The following is a 13692-nucleotide window of genomic DNA, read 5'->3' on the forward strand; positions in this document are numbered from 1 at the left end:
AACCTGTCTAAATTGGTGGCGGAATCTCCTAATGATACACCTGACATTTGTGGGAAGTCAGTGCCAGTGCTATTATATGCGGAGGAGTCGGTCCTCTGGCCTAAGACACCAAATGCCCTCAGAGCCCAACTGATGGCAGTGGCGACCTGTTGCACGGCGAATCATCTAGTGCTAAATAAAGGTACATCAAAAGCCATGATTATCAACAGCTATCGTGGCAGAAAAGAAAATCCTTGTTTTAGAATGGAGGGTGAGCCAATAGAGTTTGTAGATTGTTTTAACTTCGTTGGGAGTTCTATCTCATCAAATCTGATCTTTAAAGTACAAGTGGAGACTGGAACTAAGAAAACAGCAGCAAAGGACATTATAAACCTAGCCGGTAAATAAAGGGACCATTTTCGGGCTGAAATTGAAAGAGTCTTTAGAGGTAAATTTGGGGGTAGGGAGGCAGTCACCTATAATGCAGAGATTGGGGTTTGGACAGAAATGCCAATAGAGTATGCGTCTGTGAACGCCAATTCTGGAAACATTTTCTGTACCTGCACCCAGTCTTTCCGAATGCGGTCCTCCATGTCCATGTGGGCTTTCAAAGCCAACTACGGACAGTGAGGAACTCACCAGGAAGGTTTGCTGTAAAAAGAGCATCAGCTCAGACGCAAGGCTTGGTGGAAATGGCCCAGTGCAGACATTTCTCCCAGTCCTTTGTCCCGAGGTATAGGATGCAGCCGAGTTGAAATCTTACATCTTTGGGCTTAGCGAGTTTATTAGACATGCAACCCCTCCATTAACCCCTCACAGCTCGCTCTTGAATGTGCTAAAAAGTAAGCAAAATGAAAGTGCAAAACTAACCAATGAAGAAGAGTTGGCTGACCACTCCCACCCAAAATGGGTGGATATTTATACACTGCATGGCGGTCACCAACCTTACCTGGAAATTCCCACTAACTGCCAAATTAGACGTCTTTCTGCTCTTACTAGGGTAGTCGCCTTACCACTAGAAATTAATCGGAAGAGATGGAGCATACATCAAACGCTAAAATGTGTGAGGCCGGGGAGGAAAGTCGACATTATTTTCAGTATTTTTAGAATCATTGTCACAGGTCATGTGAGTCTAATTACACCTGTGATGTTTTTGATATTTTATGCATGTAATTTGTATTTTTAACTTCAGTTTTTTTTTTAATGTGTGTATGCTGCATTGTTGCTAAATTATCGATTTATTATTTTTTTTCTCTAACACGACAGGCCTAATCAGCCGAAAGTGTAATAAACTCACTCTCACTTGTCAACTCCAAAGATACATTCAATGTGTTTCTCATTGTCCTTATTAAATATTCATACACAGGTGCTGCATTATAACTAATAGGTTTGCTCAGAATGAGGGCAAAAGCTTCCGATGTTGTACCTCAGTTTTGAGCAACCCGAGGGGCTGCAACATTTCCTCCGGCGAGTCTCGCGCTCAGTACTGGGCACGACGTCCCCATCTCCAAGGAAATTGAACCTTTGTTCCTTTTTCTTTGGCAGTTTTAAGTGCAAATGTGTATTCGACAGAGTAATCCCAAATCCTTAGCCACTGGCCTGAGTGCCTAAAAAACGTTTTCCATACCTGGAGATTATACTGGTTGATAACCCACAGGTATGGACAATTGCTTTGACCGTTAACTCTGGTTTGTGAACTTGCCGGTTTAGCTCACAGTTGCAGGGTAAAAGGCTTTACTATAACACAGGTTCACAGCTTTCCATTTTTTACTCGTATTTACAGGGAGCTGGACCCTTCTCCCCGTTGCGCTGGACTCTGTCTGCCTGTCCCCCAGTCTTCTCTGTGCTACCGTCCAACCTCCCTCTTGCCCACCCTGCTCCATAGCCAATTGTTCGCCTCACTGCACCACACGGACAAAGACGCCTTGGGTTTTGTCCGTTATCAAAGCTTTATAAAAAGATGGATTGAACTATGTACTTTTCAAGCCATCTTGAAGTACACAAACCATAGTAAGGCATGCAAACAAATATATAAATGCTTACATGCATTTATATATTTGTTTGCGTACCTTACTATGGTTTGTGTACTTTTAGGCCACACCAATCCCACAAGCCAGGTTCCCCAAATGAGGGCCCCCTCGATTTCTTACCCCACTTAATGCCCTCTCTCTCGTGTCCATTGGTGACCAGAGAGAGGAAGAGAGAGCGAGAGTGTGTGTAGCGAGGGTGTGTGGGGAGTGAGATGTGATATGTTTTCATTTTATTTTGAAAAACACACAGTGTGGGGGGGGTAGACAAGCTATACATGTGACCCGTGAGGTTTTGCAAAAAGTGAATAGTGTTTGCAAATGCTGCCATTTGTAGGTAAGGTGTGTGCCCCGTGTACTTTTCTCGAACGTAGTAGTACTCCATGTGCACTGAAGGTGAACATGAACTTGCTTTGATCTGCAGGGGCTCAGTTCAATGTGTGCCCATAACAGGTATCCTTTTTTGCATGTGTATAAATGTGGAAACATTACAGTTGCAAAGTATTTTACAAGATTTAAAGGCCGAAAAAACGAACCATAAAACAGGGAGAGTTAACTAAAATATTTTAGTGGTACTAATGCTGTTTTAATTATCAGTAAGATATTACACAGTCAATTTGTACATTTCAGACAATGTTAAATCCGGTTACACGTGATTTTAATGAATACAAAAAAACGAATGTAATAATATCAAATAAAAAATATTGAATTGTGTTTTTCCATTGGGGGCCCCTGCTCCCCAAACACCTCATTTCCCCCTTTTAACACCACCACAAACCACTGCCCACATTTTTTAACCCCTTACCCCATGTATTTATTTTTCGGTATGTGTTCGTTATTATTTCATTCGTTTTTTTTCTCGGTATAACCACTGCAAACCGTTAAATACTTGTACAGCCCTAAAACGTGAAGCCCGCCCACCCAGCCATCTTTTACTAAACTTACAACCATCCGCCATAGCCGTAGTTCAGGGAACCCTTGAATGTCGCGCTCACATTTTGGATCTTGATCTCGATGGCTTCATCTTCCTTTAAGTCCACTTTGCTCTCTTCAATGGTCAAGTCGTTGATCTGGATACTGCAGGGGACAAGAGATGCACAAGATCAGACCATCTGAGACCCTTCCTCACTCTAACCTAGCAGACTGGCTCTCCAGATGTTTTGGACTACAGCTCCCATTACTCCCAGCCATCACAGTCAAAGGTGAGTGATCATGGGAGGCGCAGTCCAAAACACCTTGAGATGTAAAAATGAAAGAGCAAAGTGGCCAGTCAATGCAGGCAGCTGTTATTTGGCCCAGGAGGTGGCCTTCCACGTTCCAGTGCAATTTTTCATCCGCATTTGCAACGTGGCAAAAATGGATTGCTTGAATGCAATTTTGCAACAGTGCAAATGCTGTTGCAATATTGCACTTCTTCAGTGACGGGTTCATGTAATCTGGAGCTCTGGCCAGCTGCAGAGCTGTCACTTCCCATGCCACCATGCCTGTGCATTCTTCTATCATTTCAAGACTGAGAGAAAGCAGGCTCATCTGAGTACCTTAATGCCATGGCTTGCACGACAGAGAAACGCATTGTGGGCCGCTTTCGGATATTTGCTTGACAACCACGAGCTCTACTAGCAGTAATGGAAGTGAGCGGGAACGGTCGCGAGCGGTGTTCCACTACTTTTATTTTTTTCCGTTTACCCTTCCTCTACTTTTTACAACCATATTCACCATTCTATATAGAGGATTTGTCCATTCATGTCGCTGTGCGCATGTAAAGTTGTAATAGGAGCCTTAGTTACTAGTTACTTACACTATTGCAATGGCCCCAGTGCAACACCTGTCACATGTTGCACCATGCTTCCACTTACCCTCTCCCCTGCCGAGACCACAGTTCCACTACTTTTTTCTGTACACTTTATGACTATCTACTAGCCTTATTAATAATCTCCAAATGTTTGTTTGACTGAAAGAGCAAAATGCGTATGATGGCAGCCTACACTGAGCAGTGCCGCATTGTCACTCTTCCTCATCGCAGTCCTTAGAGAATGAGGTGATGCCAAGTCCAGTAAACAAGCAACCAGGCTAGTTTTTTTAAATACAGTAAATGTTTTAGTCCAGCCCCCTGCATTCAGTACAGAAGCCTGAGCAATCCCCCTAACCCTGTGTGCTCCCCTATTTCAGATGCATTGCAGGAGGCAAGGGAGGAACGCTTCCTTTCATGTTCTGTTGCTGTTTTATGTTTTGTTTGGTGATGACATGCTGCTGAGACATCTGCTTCAGTAGTGGCCTTGTTGGCAAAACCACATCCAGACACCATTTGGTTTCTGGTTTTTTTTCCGCAAGAGGGTCACTACCATGCAGGATGATATCCTGGGGGTCAAACAAATACTCATTATAGTTTGTCTGAGACACACCTGACCTGGAGCTCCTCCAGCAGAGCTGTGCCACAGGATTTTTCTCACTCTTATGTCCTCTTTCTTTGTCTCACGCAATATGGGCTGCAAAGAAAGGAGCTTGCCTATTTACAACACCCCGCCTGCCTCCCCCACCCCCATCTCTTTGCATTGAGAATCTGTGTACTGCTATAAAGAACATTCCATTGCAGTGTTCTTTCTAGTACAGGAACCTACTCATACAGAAACATAGGCATTGGCTGCAGCATGCACCATAGAGGTGCAATATTTATAATCTTGGATAGTAACATGATGAATGCTTCTGTGTCAGACTTTTGCATACTGTGAAACATGTAATAACTGGCTAATAATGCATCACTTACTACATACTTCTACTACTACACATAAAAAATAATGAGACCACAATGCATACAAGTTTGGGGCATATACAGAGAAAGTAAAGTAAGCAAAAAAAGAGGCAGTATCATCAGAAACTGTTCATAAGCTAAATGATTATCTTCATGCACAGGAATGATTCCTGTTTTTCAGGGCTTCTTCTTCCGCTACATATATGCATCATATGATATGACTGAACCCTAAGGAAAGTACTGTAAGAAGATATGAGAAGGGCAATATCTACAAATGTAGTACCTTTTGCATTTTCAGTTTCAGACTGCAAGTGAAGAAAAACACCTGCCCTAGATACGTCAGTGAACAAAAAAGAAGGGGCTAGACATGTGAGTCATCAGTGATGTCATCAATCAAATTTGCATATCATCTTTGATGTCATGGGTTGGGTGTTAGTCTGAGCTCCATCCTGTGACACTGTTCCACTTTTACCACTGATCAAACACATTAGTGGAGCTGTGCGGGTGGACAGTTTGTTTCGCAATTGTGTGTAGAGAGCATTTTTACTCTCTACTTTTCAATGTTAGGAGTATTTGCCTGTTTTTATGGGGTAAAAGTGGGTGGGTTATGTTCGTTGGTTGAGTGGACAGTATAAAAGGTGTGCACTAGTGCAAAATGCATTCACGGATATGGCATATGCTTTGATGCAGAAATTCACACTGGCAAACACAAAGAAATACAACAGTGAAAGCCCATATATGAATAAATGGAAAACAAAGAATCGCACTACTGAAAAACATATTTAGTAATGAACAATTTGAAAGTATGTATGGAAGGGGTGCACAACTTGTTTTGCTGGAGGGCCGAAAGTACCACACAAGTCTCATACAATGGGGCAAAGTCTAACTGGGAATCAGCGGGTGGGTAGATGCATCAGTGCCTGTAATAGAGTTAATAAAGGTGTTTTAAGGTGTACTTTTTATTTATTCATTTTCTACTGTAAGGTGTGACTACCATTTTGGTTTATTTGTAGTATGGGTCTGAAATCATGATTTTTAATGGAAGTAAAACTGCATGCATCCACATGCAAAGACAAAAACTAAACTGGACCACAGAAGCTTCCCACACCTGGCATAACAGACTTTGTGACTGACTAACAGACTGACCATAGGCCAGACAACCCTTCATTATTAAACTCATGTGGTTTGGAGGGCCATAAACAATGTCCTGAAAGGGCGCATTCGGCCAACGAGCTGCATGTTGTGCACCACTGATGTAGTGTAATATACCAAACATATAGAAATGCACTGGCACCAAAAGGACACAGATGGAACTACAAGAGGTTTGTGAGCAATAGCGTGGAAAAAAAGCATTGTATTTTGGGATTAGATTGTCCTCTCACCCAAGGACATAAACCTGAGCAGGGTCATGGATCTTTTGTCAAGCTGTAGGGGAAAACCTACCTTAATGATTTCCCTTACCCAAGCTGCTTCCATCCTAATGTTGGCCAATCTTTGATACTCATGGCCTTCACCTCATGCAGCACAGACTCTGATATGATTGGGTGCTATGGGGAACCACTAGTAGAATCATAGCTGTCTGCCATACCCCGGGTGTGGACCATGTAAAGACTGTCAGTCAAGAGAAGGACAAGCCATTCTTACTTGTTTAATCCATAGACCACTTTCCCCAGGAACCTCACTGAGCGCTCTCCGTGGATGTCAGGATATGTTGCGTGCCTGAAAGCTGCCTGGATCACCTGGGCTGTCTGCTCGTTCACTGTGGAGAAACAAACGCCAAGGGAGGGGATCAATAGCAAAACACTTGCAATGTCTTGATTCTCACTGTTGGCCCCAGTGCATGATGGCTCCCAAGTGCATATAGTGACCTTTTGTTATGTACAGAATTGCATATTGTAGTATCTATCAAAGGAACACATTGTTCACCAGGTGTTAACGTTTTCTGAAGCAGAAAGTACACATTTCATGGACATGCTTTAAAAAATTGATAGTTATCTCTCATGTGCATGTCTTTGCCATGTTTCATTTATTTTTTTTTCTTTATCAAGACAGCTTGTGTAAATAAGAAATGTAAGCCTAAAAATACAAGTTAACAGCAAGCAACAGTTTCGGTTCAATTTCTAAAGTGTACATTTTTAAACTAAGTTTTTGTTATTTAATTGAATAATTCACTAACGCAAGTTTTCAGTCCATACTTCAGCCGATGCCTATAAAAAAACGTAACTTTTCTGCACTCTAACTAATGTCTGAGTATACAATCGTAAAGAACCTTTCACTCCAAGCATTTTTTTGTCACATGTACGTGGTGCCCTGAACTATAAACACGGCCAAGTAACTAGCAAAAACTGATCAATAAAGCAATGCGTTAAAACAATGCCTAAACCTATGTTCACTGTATTCAGTTATAAAATGCTTCCCAGCAAAATGCTTAATGAAAAGTCAAAGCAACAATGTAGCAAGCTAGAGCGAAAACGACAACCAGTGAAAGGGAATCAGATATTAGGGTGGAATGGGGTAGAGTGGGATAGAAGAGGATATCCTACCATACATAGAGGAGATTGGACAGCAGAGGTCACATGAGAAGAATCTTCATTGTACTGTATAATGTGATGGACACGTGTGAGGGATGGATGGGTGGGGAGTTAGTAGTGCGTTTGTGGGCAGGATGGGTATGCTGATGGATGGACTGTGGATCGATAAAAAGATGGATGGATGGATTGAAAAGAAGAAAGGTGGGGCAAGGGGGAAGAACATGGGTCAAGATTAGTAGATTAGAGTTACCTAGTTTGTTAGTGCAGAGTGGCAAGCATGTATGCTAAATTTAGGAAGAGGGTGGTTCATGAGATATGTGAATAGTCCATGTAATGATAAACTGGGAGTCTAGTGTAAGAGGCATCCCATGAAGTAAAGACAGAATCGTAGATGTTTGCAATGGCTATATGTAAAAAAAAAATCGAGGGCATACTGAAGTATTACAAATTATATATGATGAGTGTGAGAAACCTGAAGGTGTGTCCCTGGCTAAACCCTGGGGATCTGTCATCCAGGTGGCCAGAACACGGCCATCACTATTGGATCCAGTTTCTGGGGGTGGCCCAGAGAGGGAGGATCACCTGGATGGGGGGGTCCTTTGGGAGTGAAAGTGGGACACCGATCCTAGTACATTCAGAAACACTGCCCCCCCTTTTCCCACATAAACAATTTCGCACACCACAACAAACAATGGACTAACACCAGAACTGTTTATCTGACATGTCCCAATAAAAGGGTCAGGCAATTGATCAGAATCGCATACACCTTACGGCCCTTTCCCTTCCCTACAGGGATAAGAGGTGGAGCAAGAGAGGACAGTACGAGAGAGGCAGACAGCACAACGAGACAGCTATCCAGACCCGGCAGTTCAAACGGAGGATAAAAGGTGTCAAATATCAATAGGCTAACAAGGAGAGACGCAACCTTGCCTTGTTCGACTCAGACCTGCAAAACCTCTGCAGAGGGAATAAGGCAATGGGCAATAGCCCAAGTGTCTTGCAGCAGATATCAATGGTACACAGTGCGTGCCTCCGCTGAAAAGCCGGAGCGAGGGAAACTCCTGCTACTGTCGTAACACCCTTGACTCCAGATCCAAGGAAAGCCAAGCGGTTCATCACGGCCGGTGAGTCGAAGGGAGAACTGATAAGAACCGGACTGTTTTGAATGAAAGTTGCAAATTGGCATATGGAGAAAAGTCCAAAGAACCTTAAACTGTTAAGGGAAGACCAGTTGCAGAAGAAACCGGCACCACGTGGGTGCTAACTCGAGAAACCATGGTCGATCCCATGTTGATTACAACTACAGATACCAAAAGGCCGTAGGAGAGCCGCCAAGGCAGGTCAAAGTGGTCATACAGGAGGTTTAGCAAAATCCCTGTACAATCTAAAGTCTTTGACTGACAAACTGTTAAGAAAGCAAGGGAAGCGAGTCCTGCATCAAGAAGAGAAAATCTTTGAAAAGTAAAGGCGAGTGAATCCTGCAAAAGTGGAAACGACAAGAACTTTGTATGTGTGACACGAGGGAATCCAATGGAGGGAAGTCAACAGTTCATTGTGTAAAAAGACATTTAGACTTGTGAACCAAAGGTACAAATGCACCTAAAATAAGTTAACAGTTGAGAAGGGGTCTGAACCCGGCAGTGGGAGAGTCCTAGGGATGAAAAGCTGATGCCCAACGATACAAGAATTGGCAAGAGCGCACCTGTCAGAGGGATGCCAATAAAGAGGGGTGAAGTTTAAAGTCCCAGAAAACAGTGTGCAGACAAATGTGAACCCGGCAGAGGGATGTCCATGGTGAACTGTTTTTGTGCAAAGCCATAATGAACCCGGCGGAGGGAGGCTGAGAATCAAGAAGGGTCAGCGCCCAGAAGAGGGGGACCCAGGGGTGAGCCACTATCACCCTGAACTATTGTATAAAAGGAATGTTTGGTTTCGTTTAAACGTATCAGGCCCTTGGATGCAAACACAGAAGGTCCTGATATCGATAAAGAATTGATTCGAAATTGAAGCCCAGAAGAGGGGGGCATCCCAGGGTGAAGAACACCACCCTGCGAAACTTTGAAAGGAACCTTTGTTATTATTTTGGTTTGTTATCTTCCAACCCTCGAAGGCAAGAGACCTTTAAAGTGAAAAGAGACTTGGCCATTGATGGCCCTGATAACTGAAAGCAGATCTGTCATTTTATGCTGGGTAAGCTCGAGAGTGTACTGTGCGCCAAGATCCCACCTTACCCCGTGCTCAAAACGTGGGGAAGGGAGACCCAGGCTACCTCATCCTGACATATTATTTTGTGAACACTTCTTCCTTTCTTCTGGATATTTTCCCACACTCTTTTGTATTAGTTGTAAGGATTGGCAATAGGTTTTTCTTAGTATATGCCCTCTTATTTGCACAACGCCACAAGGACTGCCTTATTTTTCATTTCAAAGGAATGTGAAACCTGCGAGCCAAAACTGAAGGAATGGTAAACCAAACAGAGAAAATAAAGACGGCAGAGAACAGATAGTAGAAACAACCTGGGACCCCCAGGCTGAGATGGGGGAAGGAAACAACATCAGAGTATTGCTACCCTTAAAAGATTCAGCTATGTGATCCTCAGACAGTGGTCAAAAGAAGACGGATCCAAAAATTCGTACTGAGGACACTCCAAGAGAACAATATAAGTGTTAAGGTGAGGAGAAAAAGGAGACATAGCAACCTCAGACAGAACGCAGGGCGTTAAAAAGGGGAAGCAGCAAAGAAGAAGAGCCACCTTAGAATGTAAGAGAGGTAAGTGAATGTTTGAAGACCAGCCAAATGATCCAATGGCCACAGACAGATGGGAGATCGAGCAAAATCATCAAAGAGGAGCATTGATGCTGACAGACGTATGAAGGGCACAGGCAGAGAGACGGGACATCAGAAGAATGAAGAATTTAAGAACTACATTCATGGTGGTAAGGCAATAGAGTACGTTTCTGACAGGATGTGGCTTCTGGAAAATGGAATTGACAAAATGGCAAAAGATCTGAGAGCCCAAGTAGCACAAAAATCTCACAAGTAAAGAAATTCAGAGGATTCGGTTACCTGATTTTAAGAAACGCTTAGGTTATCTTATTCATAATGTTTATCGGTGGATTTCCAGGGACCGTGTGCCAAAACAAATGATGTACTGGCCACTCCGCTTGCATATATTAGTGCCTGGAGCATGACCCTGATACTAATATATGACAGGGTTCTGGGAGCACATTTCACTGTGAAGGGACGTTAAAGAGCCTGTTATTGTGAAATATGTAAAAAGCAAAACAACACATTTCTATCCCTGCTTGAGGGATAGAAATGTAAGCAGGATAGCAGCAGTTCACAGCGCAGCTGATCCACTTAAAACAAAATGCATGGGCGAATCTTACATGAACATACAATCCTCTGTGCCTGATAAAACAGGAGAATGTTGTGGTATTGTTCTCATGTTGTAAACACATTCCATTTGTGAATTAGGGATACACTTTAAAATGCATTCAAACAACCCCTTCATAAACCTGTTTTGCACACTCACGCACCAGTGATGCAGACATTTGTACGTTTTATTAATTAATTGATTTATTTATTGGACATTTGTATGGTGCCTATACACAAGTTTTTCCAGGCGCCACAAGAGAAATTGGGGGGGGGGGGTTGGGGAGAAGAACAAAAACGGTTATATTGGCCTTGTGACAATCCTACCGTTCAAGTGCAAGACAAGGTAGTAAGTGCAGGGGTAGAGGGTTGAGGGAGAATTGCAGGCGTGGGGTGCCCAGGGGAGGAGGGTGGGCAAGTGCTATGGTTCAATGCAGCAAGTGCCAGGGGGAATAGAGGTTGAGTGAAGGATGAGTGCAGTGGACAGGGAGGACCAGGTTAGGGGTAGTCCGGTGAAGGGAGCCCGCAGGCAAGTGCTGGCAAAGGATGCTGAGGGGATGGACTGGGAGGGGGGTGGTCTGGCCCATGTGCGACTCTGAAGGGACCAGGCCCCAGTCACTGCGGCAGAAACCTTTTGTGAATAGGGCACAACGTTTTCTGGCACAAGTGGAGTTGCACTTGCACATTGAATCACTTGTGTCAAAAAGCCACCCAGGTGTACTGGTCGTCTGAGGATTCCTTTCGGAATCTTTGATTTCCCACTTTCCCCCATAATAATGTATTGAACATTTTGTTTATGTTCGAAAGCGAGACAAGGAGCATACTAAAAGCATACAACAACTTGGGGAGGAAGGTCATTTTGATCACACTGACTTCACCCCAAAGCCTCAAGTTTAATCTCTCCCATTTAAGACACAACACTGCAATCTCTGCAAGTTTTAATGCTTGACGTTTAGATGAAGAAGCAAATCAACATCATGTAAGTATTTAGGAGAATTGCCTAGCATTTCGGTGCTGCACTGCCCCAGGTCAGGACAAAGGCTGATATGCAGGGATATTTCTCCTCTGTGAAAGGGACAGTGAGCTAAAGGCTTGGTTGAGACCAATGTTCCCTCTAATTATTTTTCTCTGTGTGTGAATCAGTTGGTTGTTGTGCGCAGATTATTCTCCATCTGCTCAACTGACTAATGAGGTATGCCACTTTGTGAGCTACTGTCGCCCGAAGAGAGCTTGGAAAGGAATTTCCTCTTTCCAGCCACTGAAATACTTTAACAAATCTTAAAACACTTTTTTCCAAACACATAGGTTAAAATAAACTAGGTCATATGTGATTATACAGAAAACTCATCAACCAGTCCAAGACTTCAATATCTGCCACAGTACCTTGCAAACGTACTTCTGCAAAGAGAAAAATGTCGGCCTCATTACGGGTTTGGCGGTAAGTGGTGAAGTTGGCGGTAACTCCATTACCGCCAACTTTACCACTATGCCAAATTACGATTTTGGGGTTGGAGTGGAGGATTTGGCTCGAGGAAAATCCTGGAAGTAAATCCTCCAATTTAACGCCGAAATCATCAGAATTTCTGCTGCGATAATTCTGCCAAAGAAAAGCCACATGCAGACCATCAATATGGATTCAATATTAATGGGGAATTACATTGCCACCACCAGTTGTAATCCGGCGGAAATTCCTTTGCAGCAAGTGGTGGTAACAGTAATTCGGTATTCTGGTGGATTTATGCCGGGATACCGCCCCAAGTCGTAATGAGGCCCTGTATGTTTTATGCCACTGGAAAATCACTCATTTGTATTACAAAACACAAATATCTCTTGTCATAACTGATGTGGCTGTTAAGAAACTCAGACAGAATACATTTGCCAATGGATTAATGGCAATTAAAATCAATGTGTCAAAAACCTGTTGAAAGGGGTTCAAGTGCCACTTTAATTAAGTAATTCAAGGGCCAGAAGAACATGCTTCTAAAGATTTGTGTAAGGATGATAATTGCATCAGAATAACTGCACCTTAGAATATGATGATCTAAAATTCCTGTGCCTCTGCTTACTATCCACATTACGTGTTCCTGTGGATAGTGATAACACTAGCCTTAGAGCTAAGTTGACATGCACATTTCATATTTATTCCCTAAAAAAGGAAAATGACCCTAACAAAAATGAGAAACAATGAACATCTCATTGCTTCAACCCACAAAGCTCCACTGATATTTTTTCTAATGAGTGACTTGTAGAGCAGTGGCATAGGAAGGAAGGAACTCTAATAATATTAATGCCCGATCTCAAAAGGAATTTTATGGGGAATGAACATCTTTTAATAAGCAGAAAGTATCTCTATTGGCAAAGCTAATTACTTTTTTACTCCCTGAAAAATCATGTGACTCCAAGTAGGGAGCAACATCTGATTAGAGCCCTGCTTGTACCCCTGACATAGGGAGTGAAATGACAGGGCACATAATATAGTGTATAGTTTTGCCCACCTTCCGCACCACAGCCTAGATAAAATTAAACAAGAGCCTTACTGAGGTGTATTATGGAGCCATGTGGATGAAAATCACACATATATGCCTTTTAAAGTAATTGCATCAATTCATCAGAGACACAATTGATTGAGTGCCTTCTTCTGTAGCTATAGATCCCTCATCTGTAATTCTTTGTGATCAATTCTGGTCATCAATTCTTGTGTATACGATGCAGGGAGATGCTAGAGACTGCACGCACAGAACACATGGTTACATTGAAAATCCCTCAGCAGTTTTGCATAGAAAGAAAAAGAATGTGCTGTTGTCTAGATGGGTACTAGCATTTTCTATGCTTTAGCAAACATGCAACACACTTCCTTCAGTGTACTGCCGAAACGTCTGACTTGGTCTTTGAAATTTGCTGCTTTGTTCATCACCCGCAAGGAGTGATGCTTCCACCCATACCCTTCCCCGGCCCCTGTGCTTGCCTCCAATACTAGTTGATAGAGAACTGTAAACAATTAGGGATTGTAGCAGTAAACACTCACTGGGAT

At 43.0% G+C, this 13692-nt stretch overlaps 1 protein-coding gene across 1 annotated transcript in view; it reads right to left on the minus strand.

Annotated features, from left to right (window-relative positions):
* Positions 1 to 13692, minus strand: part of LOC138449643 (cholesteryl ester transfer protein-like) — a 204189-nt gene that overhangs the window by 147479 nt on the left and 43018 nt on the right. Inside the window, exons 2-3 of the mRNA XM_069604785.1 lie at positions 6400 to 6514; positions 2952 to 3083 (exon numbers count right to left, since the gene is read on the minus strand). Of these exons, the coding sequence (XP_069460886.1) occupies positions 2952 to 3083; positions 6400 to 6514 (247 nt within the window). The remainder of the gene's footprint in view (positions 1 to 2951; positions 3084 to 6399; positions 6515 to 13692) is intronic.

The sequence above is a fragment of the Ambystoma mexicanum genome, chromosome 1p, assembly GCF_040938575.1.
Source record: "Ambystoma mexicanum isolate Mex_15411 chromosome 1p, UKY_AmexF1_1, whole genome shotgun sequence".
NCBI classification, from domain to species: Eukaryota; Metazoa; Chordata; class Amphibia; order Caudata; family Ambystomatidae; genus Ambystoma; species Ambystoma mexicanum.